Raw genomic sequence first — 21,135 nt, 5'->3', positions numbered from 1 at the left:
GAAAAGTAAAATAAAACATTTTATGAACCTATTTGGATATTGAATTATATTAAAGAATTATTATATTTTAATAATAAGTTAAAGTCATTTTTTTAGAGATACATTCTGAAATATTTACTATGAAATAAAATGTTTGAGATTTGCTTAAAAACAATCCAATTTAGATGAGGGGGGCAATATTAGGAATAGGTGGGGATAGAAATGAAACCAGATAAGCGATAAATTGATACTTGTTGAAGCATTCATGGGAGTGCATTTGAATATTCTCTCTATTTTTGCATATGTTTTAAATTTTCCACAATAAAACTTTTTTTAAAAAAATCGATAATGAACATGATTGATCTAAAGTTTAGCAAAAATGAGCAACTGGCTTTTATAAATTAGCCAATACTAATGTTCTCTGTCAGGAGGAGGGCCTGTGGTTTTTGTTGTCTAAATTCTTCCCTTCCCCAGACTTGCCCACCCTTTCCTGGCAGCCTCTTCCCCCCCAACCAGGGATTTTCAGGAGTGTTAGTTGCATGGAGTGAGCTAGACTGTGTTAATGAGCAGAAGGTGCTGGAAAAGCAGATTTCATAATTAAAGTTAATCAAAAGTTACAGAGCCTTGAGGCACCTGGTGCAGGGCCCTGAGTCCAGAAAGAAACAACTCTTAAACCAAAGTATTACACAGCAGTCGCCAGTGCTACTCTCTATCCGCCACGTTTGTGCTAGTTAAAAAATTACACAGATTATGGGACCAGATTTTAGTTTTGATCTGAATGTTGGTGAGTAGAGGCTGGAGTAGAAATACATGTGCTGGAGAAAACTTTTAAATTGCTTGCACTTCTCCAAACTCACCACGGTGTTTCACCTACTTAACACTGCAGGCTTTTGCATCTATGGTCCCCTCTGCCCTGAAGACCCTTACTCAGCTCGTGTCCTTGGCAAAGTCCCATTTCTCCTTCTGAAGCCTTCCTGACGTCCCCAGGAGGGTTTACCACTAGCTCCTTTATGTCTGCCCACCTCTCTCTCTTTGCAATTAGACCTTGGAGCCTCGACTCAGGTACCCTGACTCCCAATGGCACCAGCACGTTCCTCATTATAGACCACACCTCAAAACCCTTGTGGATTGAATGTATTCCTGAGAAAGCCTATCTGAGTTATTGAGAGAGATAATAATAATAATGTTATATTATTGTCTTAAGGTAACTCAAAATAACCAAATATTGCCTAGCTGAGGTTCTTGGTGAAGCAAGTGAAACAGGTAAACAGTTAGCCATTGATGATTAGGTAGCTGGTAACTTAAGTTTTTTTAACAATTACTAATTATAACTTTTAGTTGTTCACCCACCCATTGTTAACTGTGTTGCTTAGGCAACATGCTAGCCGACTCCTACGAGGTTCCTATAGACAACATCTTGCTGGCACCTAGCTTACCATGGTAACGGATGTTTGATCTTTTTTTCAGGAATTAGGACCCCTTGTCCAGTTCAAGCCGGTTGAGACCACCAACCCATCAACTGGGCCCGAGGAGATGCCTGATAGTGACCTTTTGACATCAAGAGGCTAAAAACTCCACCCTCTGATCATGCTAACACTACCATTTTGTGAACACGCATCCTATGAAGAGGCGTGAAGTCTAACTACGCGTGTCCAGATCATCAATTACCTCACCTCTCCTCACCTCCAATCATCTATCTCCACATTTCAGACCTTGCCCCCCTAATCCATAAATATCCCTGAGTCCCATTTTTGAGAGGCAGATTTCAGACTTGTTCTCCTGCTTCCTCACTTGGCTGCCTTGTGATTCAAACCCTCTCTCTGCTGCAATCTCTTCATCTTGGTGACTGGTTTTCTGGGCAATGGGCAAAAATGAACCAGGTTTGGTGACATAAGTAACGCACCACTTCTTTATTGAAAAACAGATACTTCCAGCACACTGACCAATGTAAATATTGCCCTGAAATCTTGTTTGCAGTTTACACTGGAAAAAAGAAGTTCCTTTAGCAAAGTTAAACCTCAGCGCAGTGTGTTACTAGCACAACTTAATGCCCCTTTACAGAACATGTCCATCCACTCAGCACAGCAAACAACAGGCTTATCCAGCTGCGAGGGGCAGAACAAGTCAATTATATCACAAAACACCCCAGGGTGAAAATGCCAAGCACCACATGGCCCACAGCTGGAGCCAATTATGTACAACTGTTTCAACCCTGCTGGCATTAAGAAGAGGATGGACAGAGCAACTAACTCATATTGGGGGAGTGTTCCCCATTTAAAAGAGCACTACCTGTCTCACGTTCATCTTTCAAGTGAACTCACAGATAAAGTGAACTTCACTTTTCCATGAAGCACTGGAAAAAGTCTAAATGCAGATACTCAATAAATCAAAATTACAGGTTAGATTCCTTATATTCAAATGCACACTGAAGAAGTGACACAACAAGCATCTTGTCAAGCTTACAGGAGCCTAGTAGCAGTCCCGAAGGCAGAAAGCCGCCTGCAATGGTGGGGGAAATCTTTCTTCAAAACAGATGTGGTTACAGAATATTTGAGGCAGGCACAAATAAGAAACAAATGGGGTGATTTTAGAAATGCAAATAGCTGTACTGAGAAGACAATGAAATTGCATGGAGTTGCAAAAGCAAACTCCAGGGATGGGAGGAAGCAGGAACTTAAGGTGAAATAATTTAGCGTAATGAATGGAAAGGCAGCAAACATTTACTGAGTGTCTGCTAAGTTTGAGGCCCTTTACTAAAGCTGTTTGCATTTTTAAAAATTTAAGGCAACCATTGCTCTTTTTGCATACCTGAAACAGACAAGTAAATGACAAGAGACTTAATTTAGCTTAATGTCACACAGCTGGAAAGTGATGGAACTGGGATTTGAACCCACATCTGCTAGAGTCTATAACCTGTGCTCTTTCTGTTAGTATATTCAGCTGCCTAGTTTAGAGACATTGGGAGCAAAAGTCATGGAAGTTGCAAAGCTTCATGAGATGGACAGCTAGAAAAAGCTGGAAAACTAAAAGGGTCTAAGAAAAGAAAAACCTGATAAAGAAGTCCACAAAATAGCCAAATCCATGACACAATCAAGGGGGAGGTTGACTTCAGCCTAGAGCCCAGAGGGGACCTGGGGCCTGACCCACTTTCATGGTACTTTACAGTTTAGAAAGCATTTTTACTCCCGTCATCTCATTAGACCTAGTAAAGTAGGCAATAATATCATCTTCATTCTTCATTTGAGAAAAATGAGTTTCAGTTGCCTAAGATCATACACTAGAAGTGCCAGAACAAAACTCTCGAGTTCAAATTGCAATTTTTTTCCATTAACCCCACCGAGCCAGAGAAATGGCTCTGGCTTGAATTAGAAATAAAAACAAAAGAATTAGCAGATAAAAACAAGGGACAACTTGTGGGTAATAGTTGAGAGATGAGTCAGGGGCCGGCCCCGTGGCATAGCAGTTAAGTTTGCACGCTCCATTTCAGCGGCCCGGAGTTTGCCAGTTTGGATCCTGGGCGCGGACCTGCGCACCGCTCATTATGCCATGCTGGGGCATCATCCCACATGGAGCAACTAGAAGGACGTACGACTATGACAGGCAACTATCTGCTGGGGCTTTGGGGAGAAAAAAGCGAAAAAAAGGAGGAAGATTGGCAACAGATGTTAGCTCAGGGCCAATCTTCCTCAAAAAAAAAAAAGAGTCAATATTTTCAACTTAATCTAGTTAATGTCTAATGAGAGACTTTGGATCAGTTACCCATCTCTTCTGCAGGAAATTTCTACCTGGGATTACCTTCCAACATTTAAAAATGGTTGAGGTCTTTAAATTTTAACTTCTGTTGTATCTATCAAACAAGGGGGAGTGGTGTCCTTCAGTATTGCAGAACAGGAGACTATCAAGGAAGGGAGGAGATGGCCTTGCCCAAACCCTGAGCCTCTGGGGAGAAGCGTGCTCCTCCTTGACACCTTGGATGTAGGTGTCGGAAGTTTACCTGTGCCAACTGGAGCTCCAGTACTTCCTCAATTTAGATTACACCAATCCCTTAATTTGAACACCAATCTCTCTCTCTTTTTTTTTTTTTTGGTGAGGAAGAGTGGCCCTGAGCTAACACCTGTGCCAATCTTCCTCTATTTTGTACGTGGGTTGCCGCCACAGCATGCCTTGATGAGTGGTGTAGATCTGCACCTGGGATGTGAACCCACAAACCCCGGGCTGCTGAAGCGGAGAGTGCTGAACTTCACTACTATGCCACCGGGCCGGCCCCAGGAAAGCTCTTCTTTACAGAAGTATGCTAGCTAATAAACATAGAAAGAATGATAGAAACAAACAAGCTGACAACAAAACAAAATAAAATGCAGTTCAGCAATCTTTAATTTAATAATTGATTCAGGCAAAAATCATCAATGGATGCTAAAAATATTAGGTAAAAGATTGGTGGCCAAGAGACAGTTGCATAAGGCCAAAGTGTCACCCATAGCTTGCTCACTGCTCCAAAGGGAAAAACACAACTTTACAAACATGATCTAGCTGTCATCTCCTTAACACTAGCAGCTAGCAGAGCAATCACCAGACATCAGTTGCTTCCTAACGTTATACAATATGACGTATACGGCTTCATTCATGAAATATTCTTGTTAAATAATGTTTAATCTACTCAACAATAAAATACAAATAACCCAATTTAAAAAATGATCAAAGGACTTGAATGAACATTTCTCCAAAGATATACAGATGACCAATAAGCACATGAAAAAATGCTCAACATCATTAGCCACCAGGGAAATGCAAATTAAAACCACAATGAAATACCACTTCACACCCACTAGGATGGCTAGAATCAAAAAGTCAGATAATAACAAGTGTTGGTGAGGATAAAGAGACATTGAAACCCTCATACATTGCTGGAGGGAATATACAATGGTACAGCCACTTTGGAAAACAGTTTGATAGTTCCACAAAATGTTAAACATAGAGTTACCATTCAACCCAGTATTTCCACTCCTAGGTATATACCCAAGTGAACTGAAAGCAGATATCCACCCAAAAACTTGTACACAAACATTCATAGCAGAATTATTTATAATAGCCAAAAAGGAGAAGCAACATGAATGTCCATTAACTTATGAATCGACAAATAAAACAATGGAATATTATTCAGCCATAAGAGAATGAAATACTGATACATGCTACAACATGGATGAACCTTGAAAACGTTATGCCCAGTGAAAGAAGCCAGTAACAGAAGGCTACATATTGTATGATTCCATTTATGTGAAATGTCCAGAACAGACAAATCCATAGAGACAGACAGTAGATTAGTGGTTGCCAGGGACTTGGGGAGTAGAAAGGGGGGCAGATGGGGAGTAACTGCAAAAGGATATGGGCAGATGGGGAGTAACTGCAAAAGGATATGGGGTTTGTTTTGGAGGTGATCAAAATATTCCAGAGTTAGATAATGGTAATGGTTGCACAACTCCCTGAATATACTAAAAATCATTGAACTGTGTACACTGTAAAGGGGTGAATTTTATGGTATGTGAATTCTATCTTAATAAAGCTGTTATTTAAGAAATCAAGGAGGTGAGGGCCGGCCCGGTGGCGCAAGCGGTTAAGTGCGCGCGCTCCGCTGCGGCGGCCCGGGGTTCGCTGGTTTGGATCCCGGGCGCGCACCGACGCACTGCTTGGTAAGCCATGCTGTGGCGGCGTCCCATATAAAGTGGAGGAGGATGGGCACGGATGTTAGCCCAGGGCCGTCTTCCTCAGCAAAAAAGGAGGAGGATTGGCGGATGTTAGCTCAGGGCTGATCTCCTCACAAAAAAAAAAAAAAAAAAAAAAAAAAAAGAAATCAAGGAGGTGTATAAAACAAGGGGGGATGTGTACATACATATGTTTGTGCATTTGAGAATCTCTCTGCAGGGAGATAAAAAATTCATGAAAAGTAATTATATCTTAGTGGGGAACAGGCTGGAGGCCAGGGTGGGAAAGACACTTCACTTTTCACTGTTTTTACAAGGTTTTTTTTTTTAACCATTTGCATTGTATTACTATTCCAAAAATTAGTTTAAAAATAAATTTATACTTGTTTCCTAAAGAAAAAAAGATTACCAGTTTTCAGGAAATACAGAGATAGAATAATAAGCTAAACTACATTACAAAGAAATAGTTAAACACAGAAGGTGGGGCATTCTACAGCACAATAGACAGTGATTCTTAAATAAGTTGATGAATCAAAAGGCAGAAGGTATTGTTCAAAATTAAAAGAGACTGAAGAGAGAGCCAAATGTAATGCTTGGTCCTTCTTTGGACCCCAGTCTGAATAAGTCTAGCTATAAAGGATAGCTTTGGGAATACCGGAGAAATTTGGTATCAACTGGGCCTAAATTGATATGGATTTTGTTATGTGTGATAATAGTATGCTGGTTATGCAGGGAAATATCCTTATGTTTTAGGAGTGCATACAAAATATTTAGTGATGTAATGTCATGAAGACTCTAATTTGCTTTGGATACGTCAGCAAAGGGAAATTGATGAAACAAGTATGAAAAATGCTAACAACTGTTACATTTAGGTAATGTGTCTATGCATATTCATGATACTATTTTCTTCCCTTGTTTGTGTGTGTTTGAAAATATCTATAATTAAAAATTAAAGAAAAGAAAAAAATTTACTTGAGAACCAAGTAGTTAAGAAACCTTAGGGGCTAAGGAACATTTTTTTTTTTTTTTGGTGAGGATGATTTGCCCTGAGCTGACTTTGTTGCCAATCTTCCTTTTGTTTGCTTGGGGAAGATTAACCCTGAGGTAACATCTGGGCCAATCTTCCTCTGTTTTGTATGTGGGTCACCGCCACAGCATGGATGACGAGTGGTGTAGGTCCATACCCGGGATCCGAACCTGCAAACCCAGGCCACCAAAGCAGAGCGCACTGAATTTAACCATTACGCCACGGGGCCAGCCCCAGGAACAACTTTTTTCACAAGCAATGCAGTAGTGAGTGCTGTCAGGCAGCGTGAATGGTGTCAGGCAGTGTGAGTGCTGTCAGGCAGTGTGAGCGGTGTCAGGCAGCGTGAGTGGTGTCGTGCAGCGTGAGTGGTGTCAGGCAGCGTGAATGCTGTCAGGCAGTGGTGAGCAGCATCACACAGGGAAATTTGCAAACATGCACAGAAGAATAGTACCACAAACACCTGTATATCATCAATCAGCTCCCACGATCAGCTCCTACTGTCGGGCTCCAGTTCCTGTTTCATCTACTCTTTCCACACATATGCATATTTATTTTTTCTTTTTTGAAGTATTTTTACTTCATATGTATCTCTTCTTGAAAAACAGTTTGTTTCAAAGATGTCCTTTTACCGCCACTTTGTTTCAATCAGGATCGACAAAGTCCTCATCTTGCATTTGGTTAATATGTCTCTTAAATCTTTTAATCTATACCAGTTCTCCATCCTTCTTTTTCTTCCATGCCATTTATTTGTTGAAGAAAATGGGAATCTTTTAAAAATAAATCATGTCACTCATCTACTTAGAAATCACTAACGGCATCCCGCTGCTTCATAGAATAAAGTAAAAAAATACCTAGCATCCATTCATTCATTCATTCATTCATTCAACAGATCATAGCAGAGCTCCCACTCTGTGCCACAGGCACTGCTCCTGGTACCTGAGTAGGTGAATGTGCTGAGTACGGCAGGCCAGACCCTGCCCTCACAGGGCTCAGACTCTAAAGGAAAAGACTAGCAACAAACAGTAAACAAACAAATGAATACACTAGTTTTAGGTGGCTATACATGCTGTGATGAAAACAAGATAGAGCGCAACCAAACATCACAAATAGGGGTCTGCATGTGGGCTGAGACCTGAATGACAGGAAGGCGCAGCAATGGGGAGATCAGAGCCATGGGTCTGGGCAGAGGAAGAGACCTGCCAAGACCTGGATGGGACAAGCTGGCTGCGGTCGAGGGAGAGAAAGAAGGCTGGTGTGACTGGAGCCTGGCGTGTGAGGGGAACAGGACAAGGGAGGAGGGTGGAGAGACGGGCTAGGCTGGGCCATGTGGGGCTTGGCCGACACATGGTGAGAAGTCTGGATGTCATTAAGCGCAAAGGAAAACCCTTGGAGGCTCTGAGCCAGAGTGACCAGGTCTGATTCAGCTCTCCCAGTTCTTCTCGCACCATCGCCCTCACTCGCATTGGCTTCGTTCTGCTGTGGCATGCCAAGCTCCTTCCCTCTACACTCCCACGGTCTCACACGCAGTAATGTTTCCTCCGTGTGAATCATCGTCCTGCCTCCTCTGCTTTTTCACACGGCCGACCTCTACTCATCCTTCAGTTCCAGCTGGGTTGGGAAGGTTCTCCTGACCCCTCCAACTAGCTCAGGTCCCACCACAACATATCCCCACCCTGAACTTCTCCTTCATAGCACTTATCACAGTGGCAATTGATCAATTATTGGTGTAATTATTGGTTTAATGTCTGTCTTCCTCAGTAAACTATAAACTCTGTGAGAGCAGAAACAACACTGGTTTGGTTTCAATCTGTATCTCCAAAGCCTAGCACTGTGCCTGGCATATTAGGCAACAGATTAGATATTTGTTGAATAAACAGATGATGTATCTTAACATTCTACTACATTTTATGATAAATAATATCCAGTGTCCTGAACTAGTAAATATGCTTAGTCAACATCTGGTCACTCAATCAACGAATATTAAAGATCCACGATAAAATGGGCCTTAGAGATAATCTTGTCAAACCTCTTTGTTTTATAAATAAAAGAGACCCGGAATAACAAAAGGCTGATATATGAAGAGATTTGACCTCAATTATAAATTGGTCAACTCCTTTTCAGCCTCCACTAGAAATTAATACTTACTTTAAGTATTCTGTGATTCAACCAGAGCCACTGCTAGACCACAGGGTTCCTTTGGGTAAATTAGAAGCAGGTGACTTTTCTGAGGCTCGGGGCTGGGTGAGTGGCCGGTGGGCTGGACTTCAGCTCCTGCTTGTCCCCTTGGCCAGAGCCTTTGTGGTGCAAACAACCTGCATAACCATGGTGGGGGCCCTGGGCTTGACCAGCAGATCCACACAATTCCTGCATGCCAGCAAGCGTGGCAGCTCTAGGAGTGATGTCAAGAGGAATAAGACACAATCTCTGGAAGCCAGGCGAGCCCACAGCTCAGGACTAGGATGGGACGCCCTCCCACCAAACCTGGGCTGCCACCTCTCAAAAAAAGTCATGGGACCGTGTCGAATATGGAGAACCACTTATTTAACTTGAAGTTTACTGTAAAAGAACTTAATAGGAATGCCAGGAAATATGAGAAAGAAGAAAAGGCCAAGATTAAAAAGGCCATTCAAAGGGGCAATACAGAAGTTCCAAGAATACATGCCGAAAATGCAATCCGCCAGAAGAACAAAGCAATTAGTTTCTTGAGTGTGAGCACTAGGGTTGATGCTGGAGCAGCAAGAGTTCAAACCATGAGCAAGGTAACAAAGTCCATGGCCCTTGTGTTTAAGTCTATGGATGCTTCATTGAGGGGTATGAACCTTGAAAAGATTTTGCCCTGACAGACCAACGTGAACACCAATTGGAAATGCTGGGTGTTCAAACACAACAGATAGAAGACACAATGAGTAGCACTACAACACCAGCAACATCACAAAACCAACTGGCTATGCGGCTTCAAGAAACAGCCTTGATCTCAATAGAGAACTACCACAGGGTTGACAGGTCCTGTTGGCACAAGTGTTGCTTCGAAAGAATAGGATGAACTGTCACAGAGACTTGCTCACCTATGTGATAAAGAGTACTTTAAAGAGTAATTTAAAGAACTGGTGCTTCTGTTTACTTCATTTGCTTCTGAAATATTTTGTGTGCAGGTATAGATAAGTTGTACTCCAATTATACTAAGAACACTATATATGCCAGAATGCTTAAACACTGTTTGTATGTAATCCTTTCTTTTGCCTTGCTGTACTTTCCAACACATTAAAAAATTCCAGCGAGTTTCCACTGTGACAGATTTTATAGTTCATTATATTATGTGTAAAAATATGAGGGATATATTTTTGTCGATGCCTTGACAGAGCTAGCATTAGCTTGTTGCATATGAAACATCTTTCTCAAAAGTTACATCAATAATCTAGCACAAAAGTACTACAGAAGAAAGTATAGAATAAAGGTTTTGGTTTTTTTAAAAAAAGGCATAATCTCTTCTCTCAACAAAGAAGAAAGCGCACAGTTTTGGAGCACTTTACCACATGATGAGCTGTTTAAATATATTAATTCAACGAATGTTCACAACTCCATGAGGAACACAATGATGTCTCTGTTTCACAGATGAACAAACCAAGGCTTACAGAGGTTGGATAACTTATCCAAGATCACACAACTAGTGTGGTAGAACAGAGATTCAAACTCACTTCTATTGGGCTCTGGAGACCTCACTCTTTCGACGCTACCTGCTGATAATCCAACTGAACAGATATAATTAAGATGCATGAACATTTGGGAATATATCAAGCTCCAAATCAGACAGTATTAGAGTTACAGAGAGTTCTAAGGACAGAGATCAATGTCCTCTGCTGGCACTGGTCAGTTAGGAAAGAAGAAGAACTTGTGTTGGCTCTGGGAGAACGGGAAGAATCTGAGAGGTAAGAGATGGAGGAAGTGGTAGGGTAAAAGAATGGACAAAGAGCCAAAGTAAGACCTATTTTACTTTTCTGGGAAATGTTATGGCGAAGCTGGAATAAAGCTATAATGGTAGGGTGAGGCCCTGAATCCAGGCCCAAGAGTCCACCTTCTTCTGAAGTTAGGATGAGGGAGGGCACTAAAGAAACTGAACACAGTTGGAAAGTGTCATATCCAACATGACAAGAAAGATTCAGATGCAAGGGCCTGTTGTGAAGGTGAAATGGAGAAGAACCGGTGATTTGCCAAGATAACCACCACGTTACCCAACCCAGTGGTCAATCCTCAATGCTCATCTTTTTGGCCCATCAGCAACATTTAACATGGTGGTTCACTCCCTCCTCCTTGATACACTTTCTTCACTTGGCTTCCAGGCTACCACCCTCTCTTGGTTTTCCTCTTATCTCACTGGCCACCCCCTTTCAGTCTCCATTGCTGGCTCCTCCTCCTATCCCTGACCTGTTAGAGGCTCCCCTGGACTCCTTCTCTATCTACATGCACTCCCTTGGTGGAGTTCATTTAGTTCTCTTGTTTTAAATACCACCATCTATGTGCCAACAACTTCCAAATTTATATCCAAAGCCCAGGCTTCTCTTCCAAACTCCAGACTCATCCCAGACCCCTGATGTTTAGTAGTATACTGCCTAATATTACACTATACTGTCACGCGTCACTTAACAACGGAGATATCTTCTGAGAAATGCGTCGTTAGGCAGTTTCGTCATTGTGTGAACATAATAGAGTGCACTTCCACAAACCTAAATGGTATAGCCTACTACACACCTAGGCTATATGATGCTAATCTTATGGGACCACCTCATATATGCGGTCTGTCGTTGACCAAAACATCGTTATGTGACACACAACTGTAATTTATGTATTTATTATGTTTGTTGTTTATTTTCCTGCTCCCACTCTCCTGCTAGAATGTAAACTCAATGAGGACAGGGTTCTTTGTTTCATTCACTTGTATTCTAAGTGACTAAAACAGTGCCTGGCACATAGGCCTTTGATAAGTATTTGTAGAATAAATGAATGAAGAGAAGAGGGCGATGCAGCCTCAGGGCAGTGTGAGAACCCTCATAAGGTACCATTAACAAGGAAAAGCAAGTGGTAGTGAAAGCAGCTAAGGGGTGGAGGAGGGTGAGTAATTCTCAGTCTGCCACATGGAACCTGAAGTGACAGATGGGCATTTGGGTGCAAACATATGGTATGATTTTGAAAATCTGGGACCCGTGCTCATGAGAGAGGTCACGGCCAGAGACATTGCCATGGAGCAGGCAGGTGAAGCCATACAGGTTGGCAAGATCGCCAAAGAAAGGAAAAATTGAACAAAGGAAACACAAACCATATTCTATGACTCCAGGGGCCTCATGGTCTATTTGTGGACTGGCAGAATATATAAGGAGGCAAGCAAAGGAAACATTTGCAATGATCACAGTACAGTTTAGATTTAGCTCAGGTCTACTGAGGCATCAGGGAATGAAACTGGTTGGGTGGAGTTCTTCATGGAGACTCTGAGCTCCCCCAAGTTCTAGGGGTCATTTCTCTATCGTGGTTCATAGCACAGGGCATTGGAATCACCTGTTCATCTGTGGCTCCCTCACGACACTGAGACATCCTGGAAGGCAGGGACCTGGTCATATTCAGTTGCTGTGTTTTGCACAGTTTATAGCCCTAGCACCTAGCACAGCCTCCTACATACCCAGGAATCCCTTGATAAACACTGATGGAATGAATCAAGTTTTGAAGAAAGTGAGTAGCCTATATTGGCAGAGAAGTTAGGGTAAAAAGTGGAGGAAAGTTGGAAGATCCTGAAGGATAAGTTAAATTTACCCTACTTAAGGAAAGATTCCTGTATGTAAGTGATATAACAAAAATCTGTTTGTGGAAGATGTATGTGTGTGTCAGTGTGCATGTGAGAGAGAGAGAGAAAGAGAGAAATAAGATGAGAGAGCGAGAACAAGAGACTAGAGGCAGGCAAGTCAAGATACAATCTTTTTGCTATCAAGGATTTCCTTGTATTAGTTTTCCATAGCATGAAGGATTTTATTTCCAAAAACAAATTGAACTTATTAAATTTATTTCTCCATTTTTATGAATCAAGACATAAATAATTTAATATGCAATAAAACCATGTTCTAGAAATTCTTCATTGGTCTACAGAGTTGATCAGAGCTTCTGATCAGCATGAGATAATCAGCATTAATAAACTGAGATGATAAAATTCCAGTCAAAGGAAGAAAATGTTTTTATTGTTCTACACAACCTCATTACGTTTTTGAAGAGCTCTTGCCCAGGGAGGTCAGTTCATTGGCCAAGGCCGCAGAGCTCATGTGAAATGTCCAATGGCTCAGTGAGCTGGTTGACTAGATTTATAGATTGGCCCATTCCTCACTCATTATCCAGGATGCGGTTCAAAGAATGGCTGGCTTCATCGCTGGGACCGTGCTGATTCACCATGCAAAATAAGAGGTTATCTCATGGGGAGAATCAGACCTTATCATGTTGGAAGTCGGCCATGGGCCACAGGAGGAAGTCTGGCAATGAAGATGGCTCCTCACTCCGCCACGGAGCATTTCCCCAGCAGTACCATTCTCCTGCCTTTGAACATGTCTCAAGTTAAGGCAGAGGTATATAATGTTTGGATACCATTTCATCAGCAGCTCTCAAACATTTTGCCTCAGGACTCTTTTACACTCTTAAAAATTATTAAAGACCCCCAAAGGTTTGTGTTTATATAGATTGTATTAATCAATATTTATCATATCAGAATTAAAACTGAGAAAAATTTAAAGATTTATAATACTTAAATAATAATGAATTCATTACATGTTAACATAAATAACATTATTTTTTATGAAAATAAAACCCAAAAGTGCTTAGGGAGAGATGTGTCATTGTTTCACATTTTTGCAAATCAATCTGATGTCTGATGATGGAAGACAGCTGGATTCTCATACCTTCTATATTCAATCTGTTGTGATAGATATTACACATCATGTAACCTCTGGTGAACTCTACTGTATACACACGAGAGCATGGGAGTATAAAAAGCAAATAACATTTTAGTATTATTAGGAAAAGAGTTTTGGGGTTTTTGTTTTTTGCTGAGGAAGATTCACCCTGAGCTAACATCTGTTGCTAATCTTCCTCTATTTTGTACGCGGGTTGCTGTCACAGTATGGCCACTGATAGACGAGGAGTGTAGGTCGGCACCTGGGAAACAAACTTGGGCTGCCAAAGCAGAGCGTGCTGAACTTAACCACTAGGCCACTGGGGCTGGCCCAGGAAAAGAGTTTTGACCTTGTGAATTTCTTGAAAAAGTCTCCAGGATACCCAGGAGTCCCCAGACCACACTTTAAGAATGCTACATTAGGTCATCACTAACGGTATCCTTTCCAAGGGCTCTAAAACCAGCTTTCATCTTGTTTTTCACTATCCTAGCTCCTCTTGTAAACCAGTGTCTCAAGGGGTCCACTTGCCTTCCCAGCCCAATTGCTCACTTGAAGGTCTAATAGCTACAGGGCATCTTCATGTTCTGGTCACCTCATTGGTCCCCAATGCCACAGCATCAAACCTGGCTAACACTTTTTCACTCAAGTCAGCCCTCCCAGCCATCTCGTCACTCTCTCACTCTTCAAGACTAAGAACCCCTCCCTGCCTGCCTTCTTCATATCCCACATGTGATTGATCAGAAATGCTGTTGATGACACTTAGATCACCTCTCAGGTTCACCCTCTGTTCTCCTTGCCACCCTTTTTTTTTTTTTTTTTTCCCCCGAAGGGGGTGCACCGTTCCTGGAAGTACTGCAATACCAGGTCGATGCGTGGAGTGGACGGAGCAAGCTCCTATTCCATCTCCTAATTCCAAAAATCCATTTAATATATTGTCCTCGGATAGAGGACGTATCAGATATTAAACTGATAAGAACAGATACTACACTTGATCTTAGCCAAAAGGCCGAGAAGCGATCCTTGCCACCCTTTTTGTAAGCCCTCATCACCTCATGTCTAGATAAACCAGCAGCTTATGGAACTGGCTTTCCTGCTCCCAAACTCTCCCTGTCTCCCTGTTTGTCCATGCTGTCTTGCAAACCACTGCCAGACTTACCTTACTAAAGACAGGCATATGTGCCTTGTGACCAGCTACAGACAGCTTAACCTACCAACCACGGACCTTCTAGCCATCTTTCATGACCCTCTATGTAGTGTATTGTATCATTTGGCCCCACATCTTCACCTCTCCTTGTATCTATGCCTGTTGCCACTATGGGTAGGGTGACCTGCCTCACCCAGTGACTTGGCTCAGCCATGTGACTTGCTTTAGTCCATGAGATGTTAGGAGACATGACCCAAGCAGAGGCTTGAAAAAGCACTTGAGGGTATTGAACATTTGAAATGTGGCTAGTGTGACTGAAAGGCTGAAATTTTCATATTATTTAATTTTAATTAATTCCATTTTAAATAGCTACATATAGCTAATCACCACCCTATTAGAGAAAATGGCAGTGGAGGATGAGAGAACCATGGAGCTGAACCAAATCACCCCAACTGCCCCTGCTAAAGCCACCCTTGATCAGCCCACCACCTGTTGATTCCAGACACATGAGCAATAAATGCTTATTGTTATAAGCCACTGAGGTTTAGTGGCTGTTTGTTACACAGCAAAAGCTAGCTGATACATTCTATCTCCTGACCCCACCTGCCTATCCAGACAGAAACCTCCTATTCCAACAGAAACCCTCTGCTCCAGTCAGAGCATACTCCTCGCTCTCCCAGCATTTGCCAAGCTTGTTCCCATCCTCATGCATTTGCCCCTGCAGTACTTCCCACCTGGAATGGGCTCTCTACCGCCTGTCCATCTACTGAAATGGGACCTGTCTTTCAAGTCTTACATGTAACCTCCTCTCTAAAGTTCTGCCTCACTGTTCTAGCCCACAACAATCCTTCATGTCCATTACCACATGTTTGAGGCTTGATGCTTGCATGTATTATGAGTCAGACATGGGCTTGGGCTGGAATCCTCGTTTGGGCATTTAACTGGGAGTATAGCCTTGGGTAATTACCAATTATTATTATTTCTTCATCTGAAAAAAGGGGCGAGAGCCAGCCCTGATGGTCTAGTGGTTAAAGTTTGGTGCTCTCATTGCTTCGGCAGCCCAGGTTTGTTTCCAGGTCATGTAACCACACCACCCGTATGTCAGTTGCCTTGCCGTGGTGGTGGCTCACAGAGAAGAACTAGAAGGACTTACAACTAGGATATACAACCATGCACTGGGGCTTTGGGGAGAAAAAAAAAGAGAGAAGAATTGACAACAGATGTTAGTTCAGGGCAAATCCTTCCCTGCAAACAAAAAAGGGGGCTAGTTGTTCTGAGAATTAAATAATGTAAAACTAGCAAGTCCCTGACACAAGTAGATATACTCATCCAATAATGGTTTTCCTTCTCAGTGCGGGTTCCTTTCATTTTCCTAGTCTAGTTCCCAGAACAGTGCAGACCACCTAGTTCATGCTCACATTCCCTGTCAATTCATCTTTTCACTCAGGGCAAGTGAGGGTTTCCATCAGCTCAAAAGAGCATCCACACAGCCACAAACAGTGGTGGATGCTGTGATGTGTCACCAGATCCGCCTTCCGCTCCTGGGAATGCAGCCCTCAGTTGTCAGCCCTCTTTGAGGATTGCCTCCCTGGAGAAGGGTCACACCTCCTTTCAGGGCAGCCGTTATCAAATGACTGATCTCTGTATGGGCGCAGAGGCCCAGCCCTCTCATACAGACTTGAGAGAGCTCTGAAAGGTCATCCCACCTTCAGAGCTCCCAGGGGGCTGGCTGAGACCTTTGTTGGGACTGTATTGCAGCCCAGCTTCTCCCTCTGCTCAATCCTTCTTCATTTCGCTCTCTTCAATAGGTGTGGATCTGAGGAGTTCACCCTAATTAAATAACCTGCCTGTTAATCTCCATCTCAGAGTCAGCTTCCTGGAACCCAACCTGTAGCACAGATATAAGATTCAAAGAGAGCTCTGGGATTCCTTCTCATTGAAATGCAGAGTAAACCCAAATAGACCCAGAAGGTATAGTTTGACAGGAATCATTTTTTAGCAATGGATCTCCTAGATCTTTAAAATGTAATGTAGTTAGTCTGGTGCCACAAGTAAAGGAGGGCAGGAGGCCCCAAATTTAACATAGGAGTTCTTAACTCGGGGTCCCAAGACCCACCATAGGGGGTCATGAGCAGAATTCAGTGGGTCTGTTAACTTAGAGGGGACAAAAGAAATTTCATTTTTACACTTAATAACCCCTAACTGATAATAAGCACTTCCTTCCATTATGAATGCAGGCAACAAAGCACAGTGGCAGTAGCACTTAATGACCCTGCCACTCATAGAAGTCACAGACGCTCTCCTATCACCTTATAGTCACCGCAGTTCTGAGTATTGTTTACAGTTCTCATGATCTTGAAAGTTCAGTAATTAGCTGACCCACCATTGGATTTACTGCTACATCTTGCTATTTAATATGGTTAAAAATAAACACAAAAATTACTTCATACAATTTTTGTTTTAATATTTTGATCTGCATTTCAACATAATTGATTTCCTTGGCAATCCTGTGGATTTTGTTTTATACATTTACAAGCATTATTCTAAGAAGGGGTCCCATAGGCTTCCCCAGACTGCCCACCGGGGTCTGGGCAGTCATCCAACAAGGGCGACACTCTCTGTGGGTGGAGACTTTAAGGGCTCATTCTTTTTAGGCAAAGCCGACAAGCTCCACGTGGGTGTTGTCCAGGCGCAGTCTGCCACCGGTCAGACGACGAGCACAGCCATTTCAAGGGCAAGACAGGATCCAGCCGCTACGCTGTTTGTGTTGTTCCCCCCGCTTCTGGAATGCGCACAGCTTTATATGAAATCCACATGGTGCGCGGCTGGGGAAGGCGCCGGCACGAGAGGACTTCACCAAGTTGACAGCGTCCTTGGGCCCGGCCGGTTCCGAGAAGGCTCCAGGGAGCTAAAGGTCACCTGGCCCCGCTCCCCACTGGGGGCTCCCCACGGTGACAACGCTCGGCTACAGGAAATTGGATCACCGGAGGACCCTGCCTTCCCAGCCCTGAACTCTGGACCGAAACGCGTTTCACTCGAGAGCAGAATCATTGCCGAGACACATCCGGAGTTCACACACACAAACGCAGGGGACTGTCGGCTAAATTCCCGGGGCGGAGAGCCCAGTTGGGCGGTCTTTTCCTGCCTCGGCACCTACGGGAGTCCCGGGGCCCGCGCGCCGGCTGCGACCCATCTCTGGCCCTTGCCCTGCGGAGGCTCTGCGGCCGCGCCTGGTTCCACCCGGACCGAGTTCTGTCCCCAAAGGCGCGGGACAATAGCGAGACGCGGACTGACTTCCCGGCGGCAACGCCGCCTACAGCAGCGGGAGAGGAAATCCTGCCCCCGGTGCCGGGTCCCGGGTCCCGGGTCCCGGGTCCCGGGGTCCCTGAGTCAGGCAGGGCGCGCGCGGGCGGCGCAGACGGGGCGAGCTCCCCAGACCCGCGTGCTCCTCGGGCGACGGTGACCAGGCGGGAGGGAGACGTCGGCGGGCCGGGCGCAGACGGGAGCCCAGCGCCGCACCCCGAGCCCGGGCTGCCAGCGGGTCCGGGTTCCCGCCCACGACGCCCACATCCGTCCGGGTCCGCGGGCGCCCCCCGCCCGCCCCAGCCTTCCTTCCGACGCCCGCTCGGCCCCCCACGCCCTCCCCCGAACGCCCCCACCTCCTGCCCCTGGCCGCACTCACGTAGACCGAGTGGATGTCGGATTTGTCGAAGAAGCGGAGCGCCCCGTTCAGCTCCAGGGCTGGGGAGACGCGGTCGTCCCCGGCCTCCAGCTCCAGGTCCCCATGTCCTGGGCCGAAGGGAAAGAGCTCCTGGCGGCTCAGGCAGCCCCCGGGCCCCGCCAGCAGCAGCTGCAGCAACAGTGCCCGCGTCCACGCAGGCCCGCTCCGGCGGATCGCAGCCAACATGTTCCCGATCTGCTGTCCCGCACACCCAGCGGCTCGGCGGCCGGAGGCTGAGGAAGGCGGAGACGTAACCGGACGCCCCTCGGCAGCCCCTCCACGCCTCCCGCCTCCCAACCGTCCCACCCCGGGAACTAGGGGAGGGAAACCGAGGGGAGATGGGGAGGGCCCCGCCCCGTCCACAGGGCGCCGCGGAGGCTGCCCAATGGCCGCGCGGGGAAGGGCGAGGGGCCACACCGAATCTTCCAGCCGTCCTGGCCGCGTCGCCCTCGTCCCCCGCAGGGTGGTGGGTGCTGGTGGCCGCGATTCCCGAAGCCAACCCAGTTCCCACCGAACGGCCACTCCGGGAGGTGGGAGGAGAGCGCCGGGCCCTGCACCATTGTCCTCTGGTCAGGGCTAAGTCGTGGAGAGCGGGCGACGTGGAAATGCCCTGGATTCAGGAGCACAGCCCACCCCATGCTGCTTGGCGGCGCCCGGAGGTCGGACTGACACGGTCAGACACTGGCAGGAGGAGGGCTAGGTGCTGGGAATTAGCAAGACCGGACTGGGCCAGGAGCGTGTTCACTCGTTCATCCGTCCGTTCTTTCAACTTGATTGAGTGCGGGATCCTGTCTCGGTACTGTGGAAGATCGGCCAGAAATCGAGTTCCACTCTCCGAGACAAAGTCACGAGTGTATAGTATAATTCAGTGTTAGGTGGGATGGGGTCCTCAAGTGATAAAGGGCTGGAATAATTGGCCAAGGAGAGCTTCGTGTGGGATATGGGAATCAAACTGGGTCTTCGGAAGAGGTGGAATTTTATCAGGAGGCTGGAGAAGGGATGTTCTGGAAAGCGGAGAGCGTGAGCTGTGGGTGGACTCAAGGCACCACCCCCAGTCGAGAAACTGGGAAAGGACTATTCGAAGTAAAGCCTTTAATACCAAACCTAGGAATTTGAACTCGCCCTAACACTCAGAGGAGAACTATTGAGTGTTCTTGACAAAGGGAGATAAGCGATGTAAGCGGTATCCTAAATAATCAGTTGATCATTAATTTAGCACTGGGTTAAAAGTAGAGGAAGGTCATCAGAGGACCGTTGACCACAAAAAACAAAAAAAATAGAGGTGAGAAAGGAAAAGGTGGACATTGAGAAGAAATGAATCTAAGAGGCATTACGATGAAAGAAGGAATGAGACCTGATTATGAATTTGATTGGGGGTGGGGGGAAGAAGTAACATTGGGGGCTAGGTTTTGAGCCTGCAGGACTGCAAACCCGCCGCTGCCTTTTGAAGTCAGGGAAGAGGACCCAGGACAGTGGGAGTTGGATATGTGTTTAATGTCAGACCTGTTAACCTAGAGGGGTCAATGGGGCATCCCCATCGCCTGTCACCAGCTAAGGTAAAGGACCTGGCACCCAGTTTGGAATAATTCTCCCAAGAAACAGCAAATTCTATATAATGTTTCAAGAGTCCTGAACCAGTAGAAAACATGAAGAAAAAAAGCAAAAGAAACACACTCTCTGAACATAAAGTCTTTGATCTACTCATGACGTCTTTTTCTTTTTCTTTTAAATTCATTAGCCATCAGAGATAATATTTCTCAAGTTTCTACAGGTATCAGTTCATTTTGCAATCACAATAACCCTAGGAAACAGAGACCATCCCCATTTTACAGAGGAGGGGCATAGAGACCCAGAGAGGTTTAAATCACTTTGCTAAGGTCACACAGCTGAAAGCCTGCACCTGACCCAAGGTGGTCCAGCTCCAGGACTGCCTTACCCACTACAGTAAGTGGCCTCCATATCACTATATTTTTTTCTCTTGTTGTTAAAGAATGACTAATGCTGCCTGCAATCTGTTGCCAAATCCCGTGGCTTTTCCTTCAGGTCTCTCCCGGAATTGCATCGCTCAGAGCCGGCATCTCCCGCCCCAGAAGCACTTCCTGACTCTATCCCATGTCGTCTGTAGCTTTGACTGCTGCATCAACCATCTCCGGGTTTCTGGGCCCCAGCACTGCCCATTCCAACTGCTGAGAGTTCCATATGGAGGCTCTTCTTCATCCTCTGTGCTCACCTGCACACAGCACAGACCATATAACTCCCAGTGTGCACCTCAGACTTGTTTCCTTCCAAACCCCCATCCCACCTTCTGTCTCACGTCAGAGCGGCGGTCTCTGGAGCTGTTGTCTGTGCCTGGAATGCTCTCACCCGTCTCATGAATCCTCTCCCTTTTTGGTACTCAGACAGCTTCTGAAACTCCTATTGGTCCTTGGAATTTTCCTCTGCTAATACAGGAGCAAGAGCTGTTCTCCACTTTGCCGGTTCCAGAGTAGCTCCTGGAGTCCAGCCTGGCTGAGTCCCAGGCTCCTGCCACTTACTAGCCTTATAAACTTGGGCAGGTTTCTAAGTCTCAATATCCTCCTCATTTGCGTGGAATATTCACACCTACAATCAAAGAATTGTTGTGAGATTTAAATAAGATAATCCAT

At 45.0% G+C, this 21,135-nt stretch overlaps 1 protein-coding gene, 1 non-coding gene and 1 pseudogene across 2 annotated transcripts in view; 1 reads left to right on the top strand and 2 right to left on the bottom strand.

The window, feature by feature from the left end:
• NID1 (nidogen 1) overlaps positions 1-18,746 on the bottom strand; it is an 89,849-nt gene extending 71,103 nt beyond the window's left edge. Inside the window, exon 1 of the mRNA XM_058542977.1 lies at positions 18,452-18,746. Within this exon, the coding sequence (XP_058398960.1) occupies positions 18,452-18,676 (225 nt within the window). The 5' untranslated portion in view covers positions 18,677-18,746. The remainder of the gene's footprint in view (positions 1-18,451) is intronic.
• Positions 9,225-9,800, top strand: LOC131406748 (charged multivesicular body protein 1B2-like; annotated as a pseudogene).
• On the bottom strand, positions 14,453-14,643 carry LOC131407736 (U2 spliceosomal RNA). The gene has a single exon (XR_009220607.1). It is a non-coding gene; the product is annotated as a U2 spliceosomal RNA (small nuclear RNA).
• Positions 18,747-21,135: the final 2,389 nt, after the last annotated feature.

Source organism: Diceros bicornis, chromosome 6 (assembly GCF_020826845.1).
Source record: "Diceros bicornis minor isolate mBicDic1 chromosome 6, mDicBic1.mat.cur, whole genome shotgun sequence".
NCBI lineage: Eukaryota > Metazoa > Chordata > Mammalia > Perissodactyla > Rhinocerotidae > Diceros > Diceros bicornis.
This window is presented reverse-complemented; position numbering and strand designations above follow the sequence as displayed.